Below are 27,251 nucleotides of genomic sequence, written 5' to 3' on the forward strand. Positions count from 1 at the left end.
CAGGGTTGAACTACAGCACAGTACTGTAGCCAGAGGCAATTCTAGGGTAGGTGGGGGCCCCAGGCAAAATAATTCTTGACGGTGATGCCGGGGGGAGGGATGCGGCAGAGTTTGCTTCTGTGAGAGGGGGGTGTTCCCATTTTGGGGCCCCCCCTCTGCCCGGGGTCCCAGGCAATGCCTAGGATGCCTACCCCCTTGCGACGCCCCTGACTTAGCACAGTAAGACAGTGACCTTGTTCACACAGACACACAGAGGAACAAATGAAGTTCTTCAATATCGATTTTTGATCAGAAGTGGATAGCTGGAATTGGGGTTGTTTACTCCTATTTTTAATTCCACATATCTTAGCAAACACACCAGAAGACTAACTTTTTAGACAAAGCTGCATAACAAGTAGTGAAGTGTGAATCTCTGATTAAGACTTTCTGACTTTTACTTCATGCCAAGCATCCATACTTAAGGCAATCTTGAATGTGAATGATCATCATCTATCTCTACGCTCTTCGAATTTGAAATAAAGCTTTTTACACTTGTTATTGAATACAGGAAAATTATTATTTCTGATAATAAGATTATACCTGGAAATTCTGTTCATGTTAGTACTTTATGAAAATAATATAATTTCAATTAAGTTTAAGGTACTTATATTCATAAAAGTCTTTAATGGTGTTATGAACAAGCCCCTTTAGAAATATAACAGAAGCTAGTTTTTACCTTCTTTGATTAAAATCACTTTTCGTTGCAGCCAATCTGATAACTATTTGCTCAGACATTTTTCTTTTCTCTTAAGATGGTGTCTGCAGTAGAATTCTTGCCTTTATGTCCACTCCATTGTTATACCGACATTGTATTAACGGATCTGGAAACAAGAAAAATACCATCAATAGGGAAGACATTCCCTTTGTGCTAAATAAATAGTGTTTCATGAAAACTTTTTTCTTTTTACAAACCAATCCGCATTGCACTTTATCAGATGTACCTTTCGAAAACTCAAGTAGTAGGCTGAAAAGATTCAGTCTCAGCACAGAAAACCTATAATTAGCTTCTTCCAAGGAATCGTTTCAAAAAGTTCTCAAAGGAAAATTATCAAGGATCTGTTTCCTTTTTTAAGCATAGAAACAATCATCCCTTGCAATTTCCAATCGTGGCTTTTATGTCTTTGGTGAATGCCAAAAATAAGTAAAGAAAGCTATACAAAGCAAATTATTATTATTATTATTAATAATACATAATAATAATTCAAGAAACCGTAGACTTACCCAACCAAGAGAACAAGCAGGATTCAGAAGTGCATACAACAGAATCTTACAAAAAGTATTTGAACAATGTATAGAATATGAGCTTCTGCTGTACCTTGACTTTATTGACTAGGAGAAAGGATTTGATTCAGTGTATACAAACATACTCATCAGGGCTTTAAGAAATCAAAACATTGAGGAAACGTACGTGAATCTTATTCAATATATCCACAGTATCACATCAACAATTTGACTGCATCAAGACACTGTCAAAATCAAAAGTAATACATCAAGGGAAACTAGAAACAACAAAAAAAGCATGGAAAGATGTATCCTTGGAATAATAAGAAGACAAAGAAAAACAAATATATGGATCTGAGAACAAACAAGTATGTGACATCATTGAAAGAGTGAAAATGATAAAACGTCAAAAGACCAAACACATGGCAGGAAGAACAGACCAAAGATTAACAAAATAAGCTATAGATTGGATTCCAATAGTTGATAAAAGATGCAGTAGAAGACCACATAAAAGATTGAAGATTGAATTAGAAGCTTTGTTGGCATGTCCTAGAAAAGTGATGCTGTACATCAAAACAAGTGGAAATATCTTGGAAAAGCCTTCATCCAGCAGTGAATTGATAAAGGATGGTGATAATTATGATGATGATTGATCTATATACAGTGCCTATAGAAAGTCTACACAACTTTTTTATCTTTTTTCTGTCAGTGCCTCAGATTTGCATGCATTTAAATTAGGATTTATTTCCACTTATCTACACCCCATACCCCACACTGTTAAGGAGAAAAAAGTTGTAATTGTGAAAATGTAATATATTAAAAACACAAAACTGAAATATCATAATTGGATAAAAGTCTCCACACACCTGTGATAATATTTGGTGGAAGCATTTACAGCTGTGAGTCTGTTGGGATTGTTGAGTCTGTACTGCCTTTGCACACCTAGATTTGGCAAGATTTAAAATGTTTTCGTTACAAAACTGTTCAAGCTCTGTCAAGTTTCTTGAACAGAAATCTGGAAAATTTGTTTTCCCTTCTATCGTGACAAGAGCCCCAGTCCCTGCTGATGAAACAGATCCTCATAACACAATGCTGCCACCACTATTCTTCACAGTAGGGATTGTGTTCTTAGGGTGATGCAATGTTTTTGGCTTGTACCAAACATAACACCTTACATTTAGGACAAATTTAGATTGTCAGACCACAAAACTTGACATAACTACAAAATCTTGGCCATAAAAGCCTATAGCTCTTGCAAAGTTGCCATTTGCCTCTTAGTAGCCTCTCTGATCAGCCTCCTTCTTGCTTGGTCATCCAATTTGGAGGGACAGCCTGTACTAGGCAGGGTCTTGGTGGTGCCATACACCCTCAGCTTCTTAATAATCATCTTGACTGTGCTCCAAGGGATATTGAAGGCCCTTGATATTTTTCTATACTGATTTCCTGATCTGAGCAACAACTTTGTCCTGGAGGTCTTTTGAAAGCTCCTTGGTTGAGTCTTTGTTTTGAAATGCACTACTACCCAGCAGAGAGAACCTACAGGAACTGCTGAATTGATCTTGAAATCAGGTGAATCACTAGGTGGAGGCCACTTGGTGTGTAAGTTTGAAGGTGATGGGTTATGCCTGAGCTAATTTAGGATTGCTATTACATGGGGCGTTGACACTTATCCAACCAAGATATTTCAGATTTTATTTTTAATACATTTTCTTCAAATTTCTAGATTTTTTTTTCCCTTAGATGTTGGGGGGGTGGGGGGGTGGTAATATGCATAGATAAATGAAAAAAACAACAAACCTAGTTTAATTTATTTTTATTTCAGGCTACAAGGCAACAGAATTTGGAACTTTTGAAAGGGGGTATAGACTTTCTATAGGCAACGGTATATGAGTGTAAATTTGTTTGGTTTGGATTATTAATTCGGCATGCATCCTTTCTCCTTTCACTATATTCAGTCAAATTCTCCATTCTCTTGCAAAGGACTGTCTTAATTGATATTCTCATATATTGTATTATTGAAATCCCGAAGCCTCCTTCAAACATGGCTATCTATTACAGGGCCTAAGTAATAGATCAATCTGATAACCATTTGCTCAGACCTGCCAGTGGGCCCATTTTCATTACAGGGATCGGAATGGTTAAATAGGATTATTCATTGCCCTGAATCGTACATTGCAGTAGTGTAGGAAGAACCAAACATGACAGACATCCTAGTATGAATTCTGTCTCTATCTGACAAAAAGATAAAAGAAGCTTGTTGATTTGCTTGTAAGATTGTCAGAAACGAGATTCATTTAAGGGAGGTTTGACTTTTTAGACATGTGGCTGTAAAAAAATATTACTTTCTGTCCCTTGCATTTTTGTACAACTGTTCTGAAGTCTCTCCAGATCTCTTGGTCTGTTATTTGAGAATTAAATGCAACGAGGATTTAAAAATCAAATTGTTGTTTTCTACTATACTCCCTTCCAAAAAGAAAGGCTTCGATGTCTGTTGCTTGTCACCCTTCCAACAGAGGGGCCGTCAGAAAGTTTGATAGTTTTCCTGAGATCGGTCACCCCAGATCAAGATGCATCACTTAGTACCAGTCAGAGACCAGCTTTCTATGATTTTGTGAAGTGAACGTAAATTGCTTCAGACAAGTATACGCTAAGAGTAACAGTGAAAGACTTCTGAATCTGAATGATTCCCCTAGCGGACTGCATATTATCAAGCACTAGTTTCCCCAAGAACTGAAACCAAACAAAACGTCAATGTTCTGCCCATTCCTTTGTACTGCCTTTATGCCACCCTGATCATTCTGGATGAATTAAAAGGTATTTGTACCTCAGCGTTACAGACACTTTTCCATAGAGACAATATCTGTGAAAGAGAGTCGTGTGGGGAATGAATTTGAAGGGCTTGTGAAAACATGAATTCAAATCATGCTGACATGCTTCTTGTAGTAAAGCATAACAGTAACTTATTAAATGGCAGTAGTAACTGTTGTGATTTATTTAAAATGTGACACTGATAATATTGTCATAACATCTAGTTCTGTTGTGAAAAATACTTCAAAACCATTAAATACATCATGCATGTATTTATGTGATACTGTTCCGTTGTAGATAACATGAATACTACTAATATATCTCCCGTGACTGTCTATTGTTTCATTACTTTTTATTATTATTTTACAACATCAGACTGGAACAAGACAAGAGAATCTTAGATTTGTTAAATTGACAAGAACATTGTCATGTATTAAATACCACTACTCTTTTTTTATGTAAAGTTATTTAATTGCTAAACAATGTAGGAGAAGATGATTAATTATGGTGCAATACATTTTAAATATAAAATATTATGTCTATCTACCATATCTACCATACACCAAAGTTCTAGTTCTCATGGATTTTTACATTATGACCTGCTTTAGATGTATGAAAGGGATTAAATTGGTTTAATTAAGTTAATAATTACTTCAGTCACCTTATTAAAAGCTCAGGATAATCAAAAGTAGAAGTAGAAGACACACTTATTCTCTAAGGTAATGAGAAAACTGGGACATGCTTTTAAGTGTATGGTTATGTCCCTATTTGTAAACATTCACAAATTGTCACCCATTGTTATCACTTAATGTTGAATTTTAACAGAATAGTAAAACATGGCAGAAATATTGGTAATGAAAAGAGCCTAACCCAATCTCCTCCAACACCACCAACACCACCTCACACACAGACATGTATAAATGATTCATTAAAATGATTACTGGGGAACAGATTTCTGTGAAATAGCTAATCATTTGTTGAAAGAAACAAAGGATAATAGTCATATTATTATTATTATTATTATTATTATTATTATTATTATTATTATTATTATTTATTGGCAGACGCCCTTATCCAGGGCGACTTACAACATAAGTGCAAAACAAAGTGCAAAAATACAGTTCAATAAAGGCATCAATCATTACAAATTCAATTTACATAAAACATAGCAATTCAAAATATAATACATTTTACAACTTCTAATTTACAATTTACACAGGCAAGTACAGTAAGTGAGGTCCTACATCCTGGACGGTAAAAGGCATAGTCATACATGGCATAGTCGTCCTGTTGACAATGCTTTCAATGCATTACTGTGCAAAACTGACTTATGTTTTTCTAATGTTTATAATTTTGAAGGTGGAAAATGAAAAAATGAACTAAAATAGCATTACTTTTCAAAGTAATTGTTATATATATATATATATATATATATATATATATATATATATATATTGTCTCATTTGGAAAAATATAATCTGATGTAAGAGACTCCCAAGGTTAAAAACTTACATAAGGCTTCTTCTTTGCAGAATTATGTTAGAAAAATAAATATCAGTAATGTGTCTGTGTGTTTGTGTGTGAGCATGTTAGTTATGCAGTTAACAGTTTTTAGTTTTGAACTTCAGCTCCTATATATATATACACTCACCTAAAGGATTATTAGGACTGTGCAGGCTGGTGGTGGTGGTGTATTAGTGTGGGGGATGTTTTCTTGGCACACTTTAGGCCCCTTAGTTCCAATTGGGCATCGTTTAAATGCCACGGCCTACCTGAGCATTGTTTCTGACCATGTCCATCCCTTTATGACCACCATGTACCCATCCTCTGATGGCTACTTCCAGCAGGATAACGCACCATGTCACAAAGGTCGAATCATTTCAAATTGGTTTCTTGAACATGACAATGAGTTCACTGTACTAAACTGGCCCCCACAGTCACCAGATCTCAACCCAATAGAGCATCTTTGGGATGTGGTGGAACGGGAGCTTCGTGCCCTTAATGTGCATCCCACAAATCTCCATCAACTGCAAGATGCTATCCTATCAATATGGGCCAACATTTCTAAAGAATGCTTTCAGCACCTTGTTGAATCAATGCCACGTAGAATGAAGGCAGTTCTGAAGGCGAAAGGGGGTCAAACACAGTATTAGTATGGTGTTCCTAATAATCCTTTAGGTGAGTGTATATATTAATAGTGTATTTTCCATGCATTGATATTAACATTAAAAATATCTAATTAAAAGTGTATGACTGTGAAACATTACAAATGTATGGAGAATATATTAACAAACAATTAAGGTTTAATTATAAAACATATTGAAACAAATCCACTGCTTATATGTTCCTTATGTTTTCCAAATCTCTTCTCTGTTTACATGTAGCTGAGTGTGGATCAACTGTTATCAACAATGAAGGCATTCTTCTGTCACCAAACTACCCTTTGAACTATGAAAACAATCATGAATGCATCTACAGCATCCAAGTGCAAGCAGGCAAAGGAATCAACATTTCAGCTAGAACCTTCCATTTAGCACAAGGCGATATTCTGAAGGTAAGATGTAATGAAAATCCAATTAAAATAATCAGAAAAAGCAAAGATGTGGAAATTTGAAATGTATAGTTTAGAAATTGCATGTTCAGAAAGGTCTCCTTGATGTAATCTGTATCATTTGTAATCTGTGTTTTAAGAAAACATCACCTTTATGTGCATTTTAGATAAAAACACACCCAAGATGAATAAATAAATAATAATTATAACCACATTTCTGTATAATTAGAAACAAACACATTTTCAGCTTGCTCAAACAAAATCCATTGTGCCTAATCTCAGTACTGTTGATTTATTAATAGTCAGGAGTTTTTATAGCATAGAAAGATGGTGCATTTGGAATTGACTTATGTTCCTTCTTTCCAGATCTATGATGGGAAAGACAGCACAGTGCATGTGCTTGGAGCATTTACTGGTTCTGCAATGCTTGGACTGACATTAATAAGTACTTCAAATCACCTCTGGTTGGAGTTTTTCTCTGACTCAGAGTCAACAGGCGAGGGATTTAAGCTGGTCTACTCCAGTAAGTATCATCTTCACATGTCTGGAGTCTCCCCGCTAAATTCTTCTCAAAATATAACTTGACTCTTCATTCTCATATTGGCTGTCGTTGAACAGCTAAACATACTTTACCTAGGTCAGCAATGTTGTTGTTTTCTATGTAAATCATCTGTCGACATCTATATAATCGTACACTTTAAAGGAGAAGATACTTTTTTTGAAGGATAATATTATTAACCTTGGTTTAATTCTTACAAAACTCATCTGAATGTACGTAAAAAGTGATGTGTATTTTCCTACCTCCTTTAGTCACAACCCAAGATCATTTGATGGGGTTCGAGTTGGTGGGTGAATCAATTAAATCCACTATCTAATATGAAATCGAGTAAATCCCCGCTTATCCAAGATGAAATTGTACCCTGAGGATTAGCAATTTGATTGCATAATAAAGGTCAAAAAAGTAACGAAAAATAAGTGAGAAAACCCAAGCTCCTTTTGTAACATTATAAAAGATTATCTGAAATTACTACTAAAAAGAAGAAGAAGAAAAAAAGAGGATGACAATGATAATAATAATAATAATAACAATAATAATAATAATAATAATAATAATAATAATAATAATAATAATACACAGAACAAAACAGTAGAAATGTTATTCTACCATATGTCTCTTTCGTGTGTTGTTAAATATAAAATACCAAAACACTTTAAGGAAAAAGCAAATCCAAATTTTAATGAAAGAAGATCAATATGATGCCCTCAAACGTTTAATTTGTGTGATATTCTGCAGTACAGACATGCACTAAAACAAAATAGAAATGCATAAACATGGAAGAGACTGTAGCTAAGAATAGATAGGCTTGGATCTTCTTGTTATGAAATCATTTTTTTCTGTAACCACTATATTGCATGACAGAAATTGTGCCTGCAGGATGGGAAGGAGTTAATGTTATTTCTATTGGGACTGGAAGACACAAAAATTGGAATCTGAAGTAATGAATCTGAGAAAAAGTGACTTGATATGAAATATGAAAAAAAATGTATCAGATGTCAAAGATGGTGTTGAGCTCACCATGTGAATTGTATCTGATCCAGTCTCTCAGAAATGTAAGAGTTTGTCTAAAAGGTTTTCAGGGCTAATGAAAATTTTTGGCCACAACTGTGACCTGCGTAATGTGTCTCAGCACTTCTCTTAATATGGACTTTGGAGTGTAATTCATTATTACGGCTTACATTTATACCTTTGAAATTTGATTCATTATAATGACCTACAGAGGTGACACTATAGAACAAAGGTAACAAAGGTCTATAATAAAATTCAGACAGGGTAACAGCTACTGCAGTTTCCATAACAATAGAATTTAATCTGTTGTAATTCTTTGCAACCTTACCTACCACATGTGATGTAAATTAAGTATGTAAATTAAGCCCTATTTCTTAGCAGATGCCCTTGTCCAGGGCGACTTACAAAATATAAAAGCAATACACAGTGAAATAATACAGTGCAGTTCTAGGCAAAATACATTTTACAAATTCAAAATGTGTATACGAGATATACAGTAAACAAAAAAAGAGAACCTATCTTAACTGCAGTTTTTTTAATTATGTTTGCAGTACATTGTTCTGTATGTTTTCATTGGCTGGTTGTTTTCATAACATAAATCATGTATCTGACTGTGCTGGAGATCAAAGTCAGTGACTTAAGCAGACCACTGGTCCAGTAAAGTTTGTTGTATAGTGGTTTAGGCACATTTGTTTATTTATAAACCATCAAGTTATCTGCTCCAGAATTATTATTTTTTTGTCTTTTCAAAAGTAACAAGGGACATAAAAATAAGTATGGAATAAGTATGGTGTGCGTGGCGAAAGTTTGATATGAAGCATTTTCTTTCTAGGCAACCATACGTCCTTCAAAACAATGAAATCAGCTCAGTTATTCAAAATTGTAGTGGGAGTAGCTAAAATATCTAACCCCACTGTCTAGGTATGTTATTTAAGATCGCACGTAGAATAGAAGAAAGTTCTGTCACAATGATCAGACTAGATGCGTGACTGTGACGGTAAAATAAATGTGTGTCTATGAAAAGGCATTCCCAGAACTGTTCGCCTGTGCAAGGGTATATCATTGTTTTTTTTCTTTCCAGGTCTTCAATTATAAACAGTTTTGACAGAGTTCTTTGCCCTTTTCTTGCAGGCTTTGAGCTCTCGCATTGTGAAGATCCAGGAGTACCTCAGTTTGGATACAAGATCAGTGACCAGGGCCATTTTGCTGGCAGCACAATTACTTACAGATGCAACCCAGGCTACACACTTCACGGAAGCAGCATCCTCAAATGCATGACTGGAGAGAGAAGGGCATGGGACTACCCTCTTCCCTCTTGTATAGGTAAAACAATAATTTCAAATCATTTCACACAACAGTAATCTAAGAGTTGTAATATATATAAATGTACAGTAATGTTCAAAAAGGATCAGCTCAATAATATTGATTTCATAAATGTTATGATACCCTAATATGTATTTACCAGATAGGGTAATCATATATTTTCATAAAATAGTAAAACAGTATCTGTCAACAGAGGAAAGAGCTGGAGTTTTGAAATCACTGGAATGGCAATCTCACAATCTAGACATAAAAAAACATCAGTATTTTGTTTAGCAATATGTATTTATTTTCCTTTTGATAATGGATTGACTACATTGTACTTTATGTCAGCAACATAATTAGAACAATACATATTTACAAATGAGGTGAAAATTGTATACCGTACTGTACACTGTATAAAATTCCATTAGAAATGCCATACCTAGCATTTCCATAATTAATTTAAAAAAATTAGATTGATTTCTTTAAAAATATTTGTCTCTTAGTACACCTTCGATATAGGGAGAGTCCTCAGTCTTTTTTTTTTTTTTTTGCAGCATAAGTCCTGATGTTAAAGCCATGCTGAAGCATATTGATTTTTCAACATTGAGGCTTGTGAGCAATTTAGATCTGCAGTTAGAAGAAGTCAAGATTAACAGCCGTTGCCAAGGTTATTTATACATCAGTTAGTTAGTATCACAATAGAAAGGAAACTGCATTTAACACTGAGAAATACCTTCTTTGTAGAGCTACACTGAAATGCTCAAAAGTCAGCATGCATTATGTAGACATGTTTAACAATCTTAATCATACTTCTTTGGTGGTAGAAAATATGTCTGGGATGTCTGTCACTGAAGAGAAAATACATGCATATTTTTTCCTTGTGTACAGTTAAATGATCAAATGATGATGTATTTCCTCATTGTGGTGATTCCTTAAAAATGTGTCAAATAAGTCATCATTTTCATCACATAGTGGTAGGATTGTATTGCTGTCCCCCTTCTCTCCTTTTTTCATCTCTTTTTACATCCCTTAAGTCTTTGTCTGAATATTTTTCTCCTTCAAATTACTAACAAAAAAATCATGATGTTATCGCTTTTATGGGAAGCAGAAACCCTTAATCTCTTGTTACCATCCAAAATATCACTTTATTCTCTGCATATCAGGCATGTATTAAAACTGTAGCACAGATTCAGTTTTATAATTGTACGTAAATAAAAATCTACTTAAAAAAATTCATTTATGTTAAACTTCTGCCAAGTACAATTTTATTGCCCCCCCATTATGATGGTGTCCTTCTTTCCTGCATGTTAGCTCTGAAGCTGTTTTATGGTTTCTGGGTTTCTTAATTGAAAGCACTAGACAATGCAATTTCCATTTCAATTGGGTATTTTGACAAATAACTGGTCTATTTTGTTCTTTTAAATCTGGATTTTTGTAGTTATTATTATTATTATTATTATTATTATTATTATTATTATTATTTATTTCTTGGCAGACACCCTTATCCAGGGCGACATAAGCGCAATACAAAGTGCAAAAATACAGTTACACCAAACATTACAAACATTAAACATCAATGGAATAAACTTAACTTTGGTTTCCTCAAAATGCCCTTATAGTAAATATAGTTTTGGTTAAAGGAGTTGATATCATATTTTACCTATTAATATTTAATATTTCATAATCTGGACTGACCCTAAATGTAGGGGTTTTAATTTATTTTATTTTTTGTGAGTTTCTTCAGATATTGCCTTTTAGAAACAGATTCTAAACTGAATTTTCTAGAAGCTGTAAACTTCAGATTTTTTTTATTACAGATAAAATATTTAACCATGATTTATTTGATTCTACAGGTATAGGTGTATAGTATGTATCCCACAGTAAATACTACCTCCTAAACAATAATAACTTATGATGAGGCTATTTTCAGTCATTTCAGTCTATTTGCATTTGATATGTATTCCAGTTAATTAAAAAGAGGATGAAACTAAACGTATACATTTAATTTGAATGGATATTGATATAGCTATGCTATGCTGTGAAATAATAAATACATATATACGTTTTCTCTAATTAGCATTATTTCCTTTGGCATTTATTACATTTGAGAAATAAATACATGTAACCGTTCTGTGACAGTTTGCATACTTTTGTTAAGGTTTGCTTTCTTTTTCCTTTCTCAGGAAAATAAAATGTTTGATTAAAAAAAGACATGGCTGTTGGTTTAGGGGAAGAAGGGGGGCTGATTCTGGTTTTTAGTAAATATCTAAAAATCTTACTGTTCAAATTAATCAAATGAGATCTGAACTTTGTTATTCAAGCTTCATTGAACTGTGCGTTGTTTGTCATCTAGATAGGTTATGCAAATTAGCTAAATTAATGTGGATGTTGAGCCTAAGGATCATTAATAAATGCTACAACTTCTTGGCTCAAGTCCAAGTCCTATATTTTCTAGAAGGCCATTTAGAGTTAGTTAATAAAATGATTAGGAGGCAGACTAATAATGAGCAAGTTATTTAAGGCTGAATAGGTTTACTGCAGTCTTGAGCTGTTATGAGCTGCTGCCCAATTCATTCAGTACTTGAGCTGTTCTGTCATTTAGGAAACTGGCTATTTTTCTACATGCATACTTTTTTCAGTTTCATTCCAAATATGATGTCATAACTATACATACAATAATGTTTTTTTCATGATAAACATGACCTGAAATCAGTAAGATGTTTATTTGCTGTCATTGTTATCGTGTCTTTTCAATAAAGCTAAATAAAATGGCATTACTATGTGTTCTGTTTGAAGCTGAATGTGGAGGCAGATTCAAAGGGGAATCCTCTGGAAGAATCTTGTCCCCTGGCTATCCCTTTCCTTATGACAACAACTTACGATGCACCTGGATCATAGAGGTGGACCCAGGCAATATTGTCAGGTATTTCAAGTTATTTTATATTTATATAATTTTGTATTATTCTCGCGCATGTAAACCATTTTCTGTTAAAACAGCAAGAGAGCTGTACCTAGGGCTAATTTACATATTAATTAACTCCTTTACCCTAAGTTTGCTTGATGATGAGTAAACAGCAGGTCGTCCTGAGTGTAGTAAACTAAGACCATGTAAAGTAAAGTTGAACTCCACCATAGTCATCAAATGGGGTTTTAAATTCATCCACATCTCCTTCATAGTATGTATACATAATTTACATATTCCTAAAGACATATTATATTAAGGTTATACAAATCATGGTTAATAACTACATTAATAATGCCTTCATGGGTTGTTCTTTATTGTCTGTGAATATGATATAGATGTTTTTTAACTGCTAGAATTGAAACCTTATTATAAATCCAGTAGTAAGTTGTTACCCCCTCAAACTTAACAATGCAGTGACTGTTATTAGAAAGAAGGGTTTTATGAGTGCCTAGACTACAGTAGTATCCTGATATATATTTATTATCCAAATCCTAGCAAAGAAATCTGTATCCAGTGTTTATGTATGATTATGTATCTGTTCCACTCTAATCAATAAATTAGGCACAGTCTCTTAAAATATATATATCAAAACCTAGATTGTCTACAAAGGAAATGCTATGGAATTCAACATTTTGCTTACAAAGAGATGTCAACATGTTCTGCCCATTAAAACAGATGAACACCTGTATGTAGTATAATATTATAATTTATTGCAAAGCTCCAGTGACATAAATAAGCCACTTGAGCTTTTTCTCTCTCATGGTTTATAGCCCCTACCAGATGCAGTCAATAAAATTACCATTTCGTGCAGTTGGTGGTAGTTAATTCAAAATATTATTCTCCCTTTGATTCAAATTACCTCTCATGATTTTTTTTCTACCTAGAATTTGTAGTTAATCAACAACGTGGTTTTCTGATTTCAGCTTATATTGCAAATATTAAGCAATACTACAACTACTACTGCTACTAAAAATCTGGAAAAGGTGTTTACATTGCTCAGATTTTAGAAATACTATCACATCATATTCATAATGCTGTAATATTTGTTCTTGCATTTTTAATGACACCCCACCCCACCCCAATGTACAGCTTGCAGTTTCTTGCATTCGACACTGAGGCATCGCATGATATCTTGAAAGTTTGGGATGGTCCACCTGAGAATGAAATGTCTCTCAAGGAAGTCAGTGGCTCCTTGCTTCCAGAAGGCATTCATAGCACTCTGAATGTGGTGACAATTCAGTTTGAAACAGACTTCTACATCAGCAAATCTGGATTCGCCATTGAATTTTCAAGTAAGTAATTTCAATAATAAAAATAATGTTTGAATATTCTCAGAGGTTCAGGGATGTTGATATCACAATTATGTGATGTACACACATTAAAATGAAGCTTCCGTTATAGTCACGTTTTTTTGGGGAGAGGAAATCTCAACCTTCCAACAAGTTAAAACATAAGAGTAATTACTCTCTTTCAGTGGGTTGTTGTCACATTTTCTTATACAGTTTGCACAATATCAGAGATTAAATGGCTGCATCTGCATTTAGTATCCCTAAAGCATTTTCTCCACTTTTGTTATTGCATTGTCATTAATTTGCTTTAATTTTGACTGGAGTCAAATTATGCGTCTCACATTTCTTGTTAAAAATATATTATGAAATATATATGAAATAGAATTGTGCAGAGGTTGAAAGACTTGGCTGTTTCCTGATATTTTTCTAATTGCTTCTGTCCTTTTAGTGTAATTGATATAAATTATAGTAAGTGCTCAAACTAATTTTACCCTATTTCTTTGGAGAAGGAGCTTTTAACTGCCTTAAACTCATTTGAAAGGAATACACAATGCAGATAAATAAAAATAACAACAGTTCAATTAACTAGTCTAATTGCCAGATTCTACCAGTCATAACATTAGTCTTTTTCAAAGTGGTGAATTGGCAAGTAGGGCAAGTTTTCACAGAAGACAGAAAGGGAGCAAATTAAATGGAGCCTACATTATTCCACTGGTCAAATTATTTTGTTTAAGGTCTTGCAGCACCTTCTCCAGCAATACTACCTGTGTAGGTGATTGTTATTTATTTCTATATTATTATTATTATTATTATTATTATTATTATTATTATATATTTGTATTAATTATATTTATCGGACAGGGTCACCCAAGGTGTCTTAAGTTGTTTTACAAACACTAACATACAATGCTCTCAATATACACAATATTATAGGGGTGTGTGTATATAGCAGTTTTTAGTACCTCATTTCTTTTAATGCATCTCAAGTTTTTTCTTTTGGCTTTCAAAAGTGTACATGCAGCTCTACAAAAGATACATTAATTATTTATACTCTCCTCTCTGAACAGGCTCTGTTGCCACAGCTTGCCGTGACCCTGGAGTGCCTATGAATGGCAGCCGCAATGGAGATGGAAGGGAACCCGGTGATACTGTCACATTTCAGTGTGACCCTGGCTATGAGCTTCAGGGTGAAATGAAAATTACCTGCATTCAGGTGGAAAATAGATACTACTGGCAGCCCAGTCCTCCTGTTTGCATAGGTAAATATTTACAACTCTTGCTTTCTTATTCTGTAAAACGGAAAAAGCACAGGATGAAACATGTATGGTATTGGAATAAAATCTAGTAAATGAAAAATAATAAAAGGAAAAGCGTAACTGATCAAGAACTACATTTTGCACACACCTAGTGAGTAATGGTGAATATATCTCAATGGTGTCAATATTGGTATTCATGCAGCAATATGTTTTCATGACTATTAAATGATGTACAAGTTGTTTTATTACATTATAATTCTTTAAAATTGAAGTTCGTACTTCTTATCAAGCATATAGAAGAGTTTGTTATCAGATAGTATATACAAGTTAACAATCCAAGGTGTTTTTATATATATATATATATATATATATATATATATATATATATATATATAGAGAGAGAGAGAGAGAGAGAGAGAGAGAGAAAGAGAGAGAGAGTGTCATGCTAGGGGTAGGGTTAGGGTTAATATGCTCAGATGATAATGGGGTATTGATGTTTAAATTCTGTGGTATTTATATATTGAATCACACCACCTTATTTTATAGTGTTACCAATTTGGAAGTGTTTAATATAGATCTTCATTTTTATGTTCAGAAACAAATGGCTGTAACTCCTAGGTAAGCCATCAAATATGATATTGCACATTAAATTACAAGCTACATGTCAGAAATGGCAAATGTGCCAAGCTAGGTGTAAAAAGACATCAGTAATAAGTACAAGTACATTATTTACTTTGATTATTACAATTTTATTTCACTTTTCATCTGTGTTTACCAGACTGCATCTTATCTGTTTTTAGTTTAGTTTAGATTTTTGGTATGCATGTTTTTGTTGTTGTATGTACCAGATAGTAAGCACCAGAACCAGAAATTAGAGTAATAGGTAGATTTAAGTTTCTCTGTGTAGTTATTGGGAAATTAATGCAATGTGAGAATACTTAATTAAGTTAGTGAGCTATATACACATTGGTTCTGAGCACTGTGGAAACACCTGTAATCCATTTCAAAGGAAAGTATAAGATAATAAATGTTTTACTGCTATTTGACCTACAGACAGGTGACATATTAAAGGAAAAAACAATATAAAGTGTCTCAGAAAGGTGTTGGGCCAACACGAGCCACCAGAACAGCTTCAGTGCCCCTTGGCACAGATTCTATGAGTCTCTGGACTCTACTGGAGGGATGGACACCATTCTTCCAAAAGATAGTCCCTCATTTGGTGTTTTGATGATGGTGGTGGAGAGCGCTGTCTAACACGTCGGTCCAGAATCTCCCATAGGTGTTCAATTGGGTTGAGATTTGGTGACTGCGAAGGTCATAGCATATGATTCACACCATTTTCATACTCATCAAACCATTCAGTTACCGTTCATGACCTGTGGATTGTCATTGTGGAAGAGACCACTCCTCTCAGAATAGAGATGTTTCACCAAAGGATAAAGGTGATCACTCAGAAGAACTGTGTAATGATTTGCAGTGACCCTTCCCTCTAAGGGGACAAGTGGACCCAAACCATGCCAGGAAAATGCCCCCCACAGCATAACAGAGCCTCCGGACCCCCTCACTGTAGGGGTCCAGCAGTCAGGCCTGTACCATTCTCTTGGTGTCCCACACATGCACTCGCCCACTTGTCGAGAACACTTGCCAGTTCAGCAGTCTTTGTGACTGAAGCTCCTGCCATTCGTGCCCCAATAATGACCCCTCTTTCACAATCGCTTAGATTCTATCCTCTTTCCATCTTGATCCAAAATCGAGGTCAACTGGACCTGCTCAGCATTTTTATACATGCCACAGAGCATGATAGGATGTGAATTGCTTAATTGCATCATGCAGTACACCTGTTTGGAGGCATCTGCATTTGTTATGTTCCTTTACTCATTTATTCAGATTTTTCCTTTAATTTGTCACCAGTCTGTATGTTTCTACCCTGAAAACGTGTATTTTGTGCATTGGAATATACAGTCCCTTCTATGTCAGAAGACTGCAGACAGCTTTATGAACCTGCAATAAAATAAGCAAGCTATCTGAAATATAGCACAATCTGCCTGTTCAGAAATCCCAAAAGAGAGTTGAGTATTCAGTTACCTTGAGTTACCTTGGTTCCAGTGAAGGCGATAATATATAATAATGCTATATAAATAATTAATCTCCACAAGGAAATGTATTACCTTAGGGAAATGCACAGAAAAGTCAATCACATAACTCTGTGCAGAATACAATCAATATATGCAGGAATAAATGGTAACTAAACAAACAAAAGAGGCTGAGACAGAAAGAGGAAAAACAAACTTAAAGAGAAGACAAACCAGTTTGCTTGAAAGTCCAAGCTTAATCACTGTAAGCAGTAATGAACTTGCTTGTGATTATAATCCCACAAGCTCCCATCCTATCAAAGGAAACATTACAGATACATCTTCAAGAAGCTTGTATGAGGGGAAGAGGTGCAGCTCAAAAACTTTTGTCTCGATGGAAACTGTCATAAATGCCTAGAATGGGCACTGGACCATAAAGAGAGAAAAAAAAAAAACTAAGCTTGAACATTTCAGCTCCCAGAGGCAACTCTATGTGAGAAGAGATATGGGACAGACTGTCAAAATTTTGTGTAGTGCCTAAAACAAAACATGGAAGTGTTAACTTGGAGGTTTGGGTTCATTTAACTGTATTCATAGTTACAAATAAAATACATTTGTAAAAGAACAATAAGGTAGCTGTATTGTCTAAGTGGGAGCGAAAACAGAAGGTGAATCCTTGTTTAACAGAACACATAGCTAGGTGGCTAAAGGCAAAGTAAGAGTTATGTTCCACTCTTTTAGGTTTATGATCACATAACTGAAATACTATTTCTTTACTGAAAAATAAAATAAGAGCAAGTGGTATCAACAGCTTTCCGTTGTTGTTTTTAGCCAAAGGAGATGTCAGTAAAGGTGTCGAGTGGCCACAGTGGCTCTGTGATTGTGAACAAGAGGGATGTGCAGTCATTTACTTTTTTGCAAATAAAGCTGTACAATTTACAGTATTCATATAAACCGTTAGTTCTTTTTGATGCCAAAGTCAGGTTGGCACATTAAATTACCATTTATATCTGCTTATATCTAACTTTTTTGAAGTGTATTTCATGTCTAAGAAATTATTATTTTAAAGTATAATTATCCAAAGAACCACAGAGAAATTATACCTCAAATCCAATAGTTATGTATATAGTCACACAATGGGCCGGATTAAATCAAAACTTTGACCCACCCGCTAATAGCAAACTAAAAAACCTGTACATCATAGCGATTACATTTATTAGAAGAAAGTGTCATTAGAGGGTGGGTCAATCTGGCCAAATATCAATTCAGTGGAACAGGAAGAATCAGGTTGCTGCAGGCTACAAGCATTTTTGCATTGTATTTCTTTACCCACATACCTGTATATAGGTTTTTGTTGCCAGAGCATCTCCACAATTTGGTTAGTTGGTTAGCTGCCCAGCTTTTTCACCAAGGTTATCAAAACTATTTAATTTTTTTAACTGTTCTGCATATGCAATGTTTGCATGTTTCTTTAGATATTTTGGATTAACTTTCTCATATAGTATAATAATGTGGCATGTGTTTTATGATTAAAGTGCACATTATTCGTCTTTATTTTTTATTCTTATAGGGATCTTCAGGTTAGTCTACTTCTAGGCTTTTGCAAGCTAAGCCAAATGGGGAGACAATAATTTATGTAGGCCTCTAGTCACATACATAATAGTGCCCTAATTTGTATTGTATATTCATGTTTTTTTGTTGTTGTTTTTTTACAGCTCCATGTGGAGGCAATTTAACAGGATCCTCTGGTTTCATCCTATCACCAAATTTTCCGCATCCATACCCACATAGTAAAGACTGTGACTGGATCATTGCCGTGAACTCAGATTATGTTATTTCCCTTGCATTTATCAGGTAAGACATCTTTGTAAATACTTGGGCACCAGGTCTACTTTGCCACCTAATGAAGTTACTGTTCTTATTATAAAGTGCTACATGTTTTTCTACAGCATTAATTTGGATTACGAACATCTTGCCTGAATCAAGTAAAATATATGAAGTAATTATGCAGTGCTTTACTGTTATCAGCAATATATTAAAATGCACTTCATGCTTAAGAAAGATAATTAGTCCTGTTGGAATTCCTTGCACACTTTGTTAGTAATGAGCCAAAGTAGTGGCATTTTTTAAGCTCCCCTTTAAGGTGTATCTGAGGTTTTCAGTGTTGAATGATGTTACCAATTAAGATATAAAGAAAACTGATAAATGAGTTTCACAGTGAAGTCGTTTTGTTAATTGGACCCATTTATCTTTTAACCTTTGTACGGATTTGGAACAACTATGAAGATGCTCACACTCTCAGTGATCACCTACATGTTAAGAAAAAGGGCAAAAGGTTTCAGGAATCATATACATTTTTCTTTTTTCATGCTTGTCTCATCTGTTACTATGGTTTTCTGCATTAAATCCAGCAACTCTTTCAAAAGTATATAACACGATTTAATGTTCTTCTGCCTAAACTCCATAAGAAGTCACCAACTCTTAAAGCAGTCACACAATTACTAAGCTCTAACAAAAATGGTTGTCCTCATTAGACTGTGTTGTGAGAAGTCTCATCCTCAAGGTAGTGTAGCTTCTAGACCATGTTTTGGTTTAGAACATCTTATGTATTGGAAAAGTACAGAAAATAAGTTAATCTCATCAGTGACATGGCCATATACACTTTATAATAGATCTGTTCGGTGAGTGCAGATTACATCCCTTGTTCCTCCATCTATAAAGATGTAACCACTAATCTAACAGCACCGAATAGATCACACTTTTAATGACTAGTACTTTCATTGATTTAATTATTTATTTTTGTAAAAGTGTGCAACTAAAATAAATATATTTGCTTTGCACCTTGGTGAAATGTATTCTGCATTCCTTTACAAAATTGCCTACAATAAGACCTGAACATTACTAATGCAACAATCCTTCAAACACTTAGCTAATGAAAAAACTGTTCCATTTCACTGAGTTCCATTACACAGAATATTTTCTAACATCGTTCTCTACAAAGAGAATGATTTGAAATGTCTACCTCAAGAAAATAAATCTAAAAATAATTCCATTTCAGAAAATCCCTGATTATTTTTTTGTTGTTGAGAATTTTAAATTAGTATTGTGTATATTACTTACAAATTAAATTACTGAACAGCTCTGTGGTTGATGAGTGACAACTCCAGAGGCTCAGTTTAAATACAATAAATAATAAGTCACTCACATCTGCTTATTGAAAATTAATTACGTTTTATGCAATATAGAATATACTCGCATGTTTAGATTTCTATTATCTTCAATTATCCATTAGCAGACGTTAATGGTTCATTGACGTATAGAAGTCTGGTTACAGTGCTCTTTCATAATACGAAATGCAATTCAATCTGACTGAAATCCAAATTAATCAACTGATACAAGCTTGCATGGACATATTATTTAAGATACATCGATATGTAAATACACTTTTCTTGGAGTGCATATGCCAATTGCTTTTATAATATTTAGATCTTGATAAAAATATTGATTGTTTTACTGTACAAGTTAAAACTGTGAATATAATTAATCATATCACACTTCAGCAGTTTTTGTAATGCATTAAATATTTGTTGGGGGAGTTAGTTGTTAATTCAGTCCACTAAACCCTTTTGAGTTTAGTGGACAGAGGGAAATTATTATGATTAAATAATGTTATCTGAAATATGCACAGGTACCTGTTTTGGCAATTTTTAAGATTGTCATTATAATTTTCATGATTTATTGTATTTTGAGGAGAGAAAAAAAAAAGTAATGTGTTCATTAACTAAATTAAATGCACTTCTAAAAATGCCCAAAAAGTGTAGTATTAGATAACTTTTCTTCTTTTCTCATATATACATGTATATATAATATTTTTTTGTCAGCGGTTTACTCTTCTTCTCAAAAGCGATAGCTCATCTTATTGATAGCAGACTTAATAAAAGGGGTTTTCAGGCCAAAATCCAAACCATTATTATTGCTACTGATCACCGCCAGCCTCTATTACTTCTATCACTCAAAAAGGTTTTGAGTTGTGGCATTTGATGGGGCATTTATGAGAATTCCAAAACTGCATTTAGAACTTTTGAAAATAATAATCATTGTATTTTTTACAGTTTGTGATTTTTTTAAATGTAGACTAATTTGATCATTTATTTTCTATTATTTAGACATGTAATTCAGTATTTTAAGAAGTGCAACATACAAACAATGTCGAAAAAGACAATGTAAATGATTAAACAATTAAAGTGAGTTATTTAGTTTATATTTAGGGATCCAGTATTAGAAATCACATGATCTTTAATTGTCCTAATTCATGAGTGTGTTCCTTTGTTGTTTTCAGTTTATTCCCATCACTTAATCCTAAATGACACATTTGTGTCAAAATATAAATATCCAGAATGTGTTTGTGAATCATTTGTTCGGTTTTAGATTTACTATCAAAAAAATTATGTTTTTTTCAAACACATTCTTGGTATTTATAGTCTCCTTTGTAGTATAAGAACTCCCCCACCAAAAAAAACTGAAGATATTATACAAGTGTAGAGCTATGTTGCTTTATTTATATCCTTTGATTTCACTTTTTTCTTTTCTTTAAGTTTCAGCATTGAACCCAACTATGATTTTCTATATATTTATGATGGACCAGACAGCAACAGTCATCTAATTGGTAGCTTTCAAGATAGCAAGCTGCCCGAAAGAATTGAAAGCAGTTCAAATACAATGCATTTAGCATTTCGAAGTGATGGGTCTGTTAGCTATACTGGTTTTCATCTGGAATATAAAGGTAGGATAATTAAAAAATGTTGTACTCTGTTGGTATTTTAAGATTTTTAGGAAGCCTGAATGCCGTTGTTTTTTGTGGGGTTTTTTGCCTTCAAAGTTCTAAAAATGCGTAGGAACGGTTCCTATTTGCTATGTATGTATGTGTTTTTATGTATTAAAAATAGATAGAGATTAGTCATACCAATACTCAACTTTTAACTTCTGAAATTGTCTCTGCACAAAATATTATTTGAATATGATAACAATATAAAATATCTTCTTTTCTGAAGCCAGCCCACATAAATAATTTGTCTCTATGCCAACACCATCTGTTCCTTTCAAATAACATACCCTGTATTCAGATGATCAGTAGAATCTGTTTGATTGCGCAGATCTGTGTAAAGTAGCATGGTATATTAATTAAAAGACCATGAACAGCATCTTTAAAGTAATGAGTGTTTTGCACCACTTGTTTCACTTAGTTTTCATATTCTTGTATTAATCAATTAATTTAATAAGCAGTAACTTCTGATTTTTGTTTAAAATGTTTATCTTGTTTCAGTATGTACCTTGTCTGTAAGAAGGGTTACATTTAAAAAGAAAGATCCTAATGCTAAATATAAATATTTATTAATAACTGTGTCATATGACCAGTAAAAGATTTTTGTATTTGTATAGCTTAATTTTCATATTTTCTTCCTGGGGAAAGGTGTTTTTGTAAATGAAAATTTAAAATAACCCATCAGCATATCCACAAAAGATTAACATCTGTGGGAGGTTCTCCTTTCATTTTGATTAGACTTTATACTTACAACAAGAAGCCACCTGTCCAATGCCAATGTATCATATATATATATATATATATATATATATATATATATATATATATATATATATATATATATATATATATATATATATACACACATGTATTTATTTATTTACTTACTTACTTTTCTAGTCCACATTTTCTTAATCAGTCTCTGCTTTGTCTCAGAGTGGTACAGACATTCTATTTATACTTTGCACAGTGTGCACAGTTCAACATCAAGTCAATTTTCTGTTGGCCAAGGAAAACAAATGCTTAGATCAATCAGTAACTTTAATTCAACATGAGTTTTATTTAAACTTGACTTAAAAGGTTGAAACATTAGAAAGTTTAACTTATTCTTGTAGATTCTCTAGGTAATAATAAATCTGTAAATTCATGTTGCTTTCCTATATCATTACAGTATTTCCGTTGATAGTTTTTCTGAAAGTAAATTAACACATAAAACACTATTTAGATCAAGATTTCAAAACACAAACACCTACTAGTGGTTTCCCTCTCCCTCTGGATTTAGATATGCTCTTGAAAGGTATTCTGACACCTGTAAATACTTCAAATCTGCACCACTCAAACAATTGCAAACCAAATGCCTACATATCAAATAGAAAGCACAGAGTTTCAGTTATTATTTATTTATGTATTTAGAAACAAATGACATTGTGATCTCTGCCTCTATCAGAGTGAAAATACATGATTTGTGCATAAATTAATCTAGTCCATTATAATAACAATCCATTTCTATAATATTTCATAATACCATCATGTATGTGTGTGTTTTTGTTAAAGCTAAACTGCGGGAGTCATGCTTCGACCCTGGTAGCGTAATGAATGGTACAAGACTTGGAAGTGACTACAAACTGGGTTCAACAGTCACATACTACTGTGAGCCAGGTTATGTACTGCAAGGATATTCAACCTTAACGTGTATCATGGGAGAAGATGGGAGACCTGGTTGGAACAGAGCTCTGCCAAGTTGCCAAGGTAGGTAAAGCCCAGTGCATGTCTTTGTCACTCATAAGGACTGGACTGTTCAGATACAATAATACTGCCTTGCTAGAATACCTATGGGTCATTACCAATTTCCATTAGTAAATGTCGCTCTCTTTCACCGGCATTCTGTGCATCTGTACTACTGCAGGTGCTGTAGATCTCAGCACAGATGTTTCAACATGTGTCTGACATGTTTCAACCACAGCCTCTAACCTGCATTGCTAGGCCTTAAAATACCTTCTGTGTGCTATCTTCCCCGAGAGATAAACTGGCGCATCACATCTGCATTGCAAGTCTATGTCATGCTGAGGGATTGGGTGACAGTTTCCTCTTGACAAATTAGATTTCTCCCTGTTTTATATTCAATGTGCTTGATGTCTCAGACCGCTGAGTCTAAGGGGGTTGTATATCAACACCACCTACATGTTTCATTCACTGTCTGCCAGTGGACTGCCTTATGTTAAATAGGGAGGCAGAAGAAAGGAGAAGATGTTTTGTTGCATTATTCAGAGTAAACACCGGCATTAATTTTTATGCAACCCACGACTGAGGTGTAATTACATTCATATGGACAATTTTGTGCTACTGCAGGGGTGCCTTGCAACTACCTCATTTTTGTGTGTTCTCTTTTATATTTGAGATACTAGAACATAAGAACATTGTAGTAATCTCCCTTGAGCTGTTGTCTTTAAATGTGCTTTATTTTTAAAAGAATAAGCAAGTTGAAATTCGGTCAGACTGATTTGAAACGTTTGGCTTGCTTAGTCTTTTTACAATTACATGATCTTGTAGAGAACAGTGCAGAGTAATTCACCTGTTTTCAATTATTTGATGTGTATGTCCTACAAGCCTGGAAAAATTAAAACAAGTGTGCTGATGTTTTCAATTTCCAGGTTTACTGAAGAGACACTAAACTATAATATGTTTTCCAAAGTGATTTTCTATTTCTTCTTTACCATTTGTTTTCTAGCCCCCTGTGGGAGTCGCTCAACAGGTACAGAGGGAACAGTCTTGTCCCCCAACTACCCCAGAAATTACACTGCCGGCCACAGCTGTGTGTATGCTATTTCAGTTCCAAGAGAATTTGGTAAGAGTCTAAAAGCAATTGAATCAAACTATTTGATATACACAGTACTTATACAGTATATGCTTATATAGTATAGTAATGTCTTTACAATGCATGTGCTCAGTATCCCATGTTATTGGTTCTCCATTTCAGGTTTGGTTAGACTCTATTGCTACAATTCACAAAGTTGTTCAGGATGGAAGGGAATGTGGTATCATTAGCTTCTGGATGCCATGAAAGAAGAATGTGTGTACCTGTAACCTAGCAATGAGAGTATATGCCTTATCACACTTGTGACTTAAGAGTTGGTGGAAAATCTTTTAAGCTATAGATTGTAATGAAGTCCCCAGCACCTGGGGACATATTATATGTGTATAGTACCAGTCGGCAATTTTGGTGCATCCACTAATTATATAATTAGAGAAATTTTGTTTAGTTAGAGGGCTATGCATGTCTATAACATAGAGTATGTTGTAGTTTACAATTAGTAATTCCACAATCAACACCACCATTTTTCATTCAAAACATGCAATTGATCTATCCAGCTAGTTGAATTAAGCAATTAAGACCTTGGTTGGAACAAAAACCAGCAGGGCAGGGGGTACTCCAGGACCGATTTGAAAACCACCGGGTTAGAGTTTTTAAGATAGTCTGGCTGGTCATCCAGAGTAGGACCTGAAGATCTAGATCAGGTTCACACTCCCTGCATTTTGTCTATAGCTAGATACAGTAAGTGCTAGCGCAGACACTCTTTACAGACTGTTTCATCAATGTCCCAAGTGTGGGAAGTAGACACCACACTTTCTCCATTGGCCAAATTATATCTTCTTCTTCTTCTCCCCAAATGTATCAAAAGGATTGTCTGTTTATCTGTCTTCATGTGTGAAAACAAATTCCATGGAGAAAAAAGGGAGCAGAGAGTATCCTTGCAGCAAATTCCTGAGATTTGATTTCCCTACATGCAGTCCTGACACTGAAACTGCACAGATAAGCGAGTGAAATGAAACGCCTGGCCCTTGATCAAAGCTTTAACTAAGTTATTTTTTAAAGGGTTTTCTCATGTTATATACTTCAAAGTATAATTAAATCTAATCCCATAATAAAATGCAATAGTCAGTGAGCAGGAGATGAAAGTATTACTATAGTAATGTAGTATATTTTGAGAAAAATAAGATAGGAATAAAGGAATGACATTGCAGTAGAATGTATGAAACATGTCTTACCTTTCTAATGAGACTTGAATCCTTTCATCTACCACAATTTTCACTTTATCCATAGATGTTCATGTATTTACTTCATGTAGCTTAATAATGTCCTAATGTGCACAACATTAATCATAGGCATGTACATCTGCCATCATCTCTACATTTTATGCATTTCATGGATGTAATGCAGTAATGTAATGTGTGTACAACTTCAGAAACATGGTTGGTTTACAATATCCTCATATTTCAATTAAATACTGATGAAATTAGAAAGAAAATTGAGGAAGTTAGGAACATGAGTAAAGTTGGAGTTATTTGTAGTGGATGTGCAAATGCCATGTTTTTGATCTATGAACAAAAATACATATTTTCCCAAAACATATTTTATCTGTAACTCATGCTTATTAAAAGTCTTTGTTGCCTCCATCACTGAAGGGTTTCTGAGGCAGTTTCTGAGGCAGTGTTGCTTCAGGATGATTTCAGTGACATCTGCCAAAAATATTTTGATTCTCTATAAGAATGAATCTCCTTGACTGTGTATGTCGTGAAAAAGGGATTAACAGTAGCATAGAGCTCCACAAAGGTGACATTTACAGATGTTTGTTGTTTTCTTCAGAGGAGCAAACATTGAGTCTTCCATTCTGTGTTGAATATGTAACTGAAAAATTGGTTTACACAATCCTTAAGGATTACATTTTGTATAATATGTTATTACTACTAGTACTAGTAGTTGTAGTAGTAATAGCAGTATTATAATAGAATGAAAGCACAGAGAAATTATTAAAAAATAATAATTAAGCAGGCCGATTTATAAACAGTCCAGTACTGTTTAGTTAATTATGTGCAGCATTCAATGAAGGGTAATGATAGCAAATATTAAGTAAAGATAGGAAAATGTTTATTAACCATCAGATGCTTGCTAGAGCACCATGCACAGTGTCATATAAAAAGTGAAGAATGCTTGGACAATTTAATATGTATCTGAAGCTTTTGACTGTTTCCCATTTCTGTGGCAATGTTTTAGCTTAAAGCCCATAGCTCCAGTGACTGCCTCAAGACATACTTTTTAAAATGCACATATATAGTACTTTTGTATACTTTTACATCTGCTCCTAGCAGAACCACTAATTCAAATATTCCTTTTATGAACAATTTTATAAACATTGTGTTACCATTGCAAAATGACACAATCATATTTAGAAATTGTACTTATAAATTATATTATTATTATTATTATTATTATTATTATTATTATTATTATTATTATTATTATTATTATTATTATAAAGAAGCTGTGTGTTTCACATCGAAGAAGATATTTTTGTAG

General features: G+C 33.9%; 1 protein-coding gene across 1 annotated transcript in view; it reads left to right on the forward strand.

Annotated features, from left to right (window-relative positions):
- csmd3b (CUB and Sushi multiple domains 3b) overlaps positions 1 to 27,251 on the forward strand; it is a 286,431-nt gene that overhangs the window by 124,322 nt on the left and 134,858 nt on the right. The window contains exons 18-27 of the mRNA XM_066714578.1: positions 6,453 to 6,622; positions 6,986 to 7,142; positions 9,318 to 9,509; positions 12,288 to 12,414; positions 13,546 to 13,748; positions 14,813 to 15,004; positions 18,789 to 18,927; positions 21,669 to 21,856; positions 23,450 to 23,644; positions 24,624 to 24,740. Coding sequence (XP_066570675.1) covers positions 6,453 to 6,622; positions 6,986 to 7,142; positions 9,318 to 9,509; positions 12,288 to 12,414; positions 13,546 to 13,748; positions 14,813 to 15,004; positions 18,789 to 18,927; positions 21,669 to 21,856; positions 23,450 to 23,644; positions 24,624 to 24,740 — 1,680 coding nt within the window. The remainder of the gene's footprint in view (positions 1 to 6,452; positions 6,623 to 6,985; positions 7,143 to 9,317; positions 9,510 to 12,287; positions 12,415 to 13,545; positions 13,749 to 14,812; positions 15,005 to 18,788; positions 18,928 to 21,668; positions 21,857 to 23,449; positions 23,645 to 24,623; positions 24,741 to 27,251) is intronic.

This window comes from Amia ocellicauda, chromosome 10 (assembly GCF_036373705.1).
Source record: "Amia ocellicauda isolate fAmiCal2 chromosome 10, fAmiCal2.hap1, whole genome shotgun sequence".
NCBI lineage: Eukaryota > Metazoa > Chordata > Actinopteri > Amiiformes > Amiidae > Amia > Amia ocellicauda.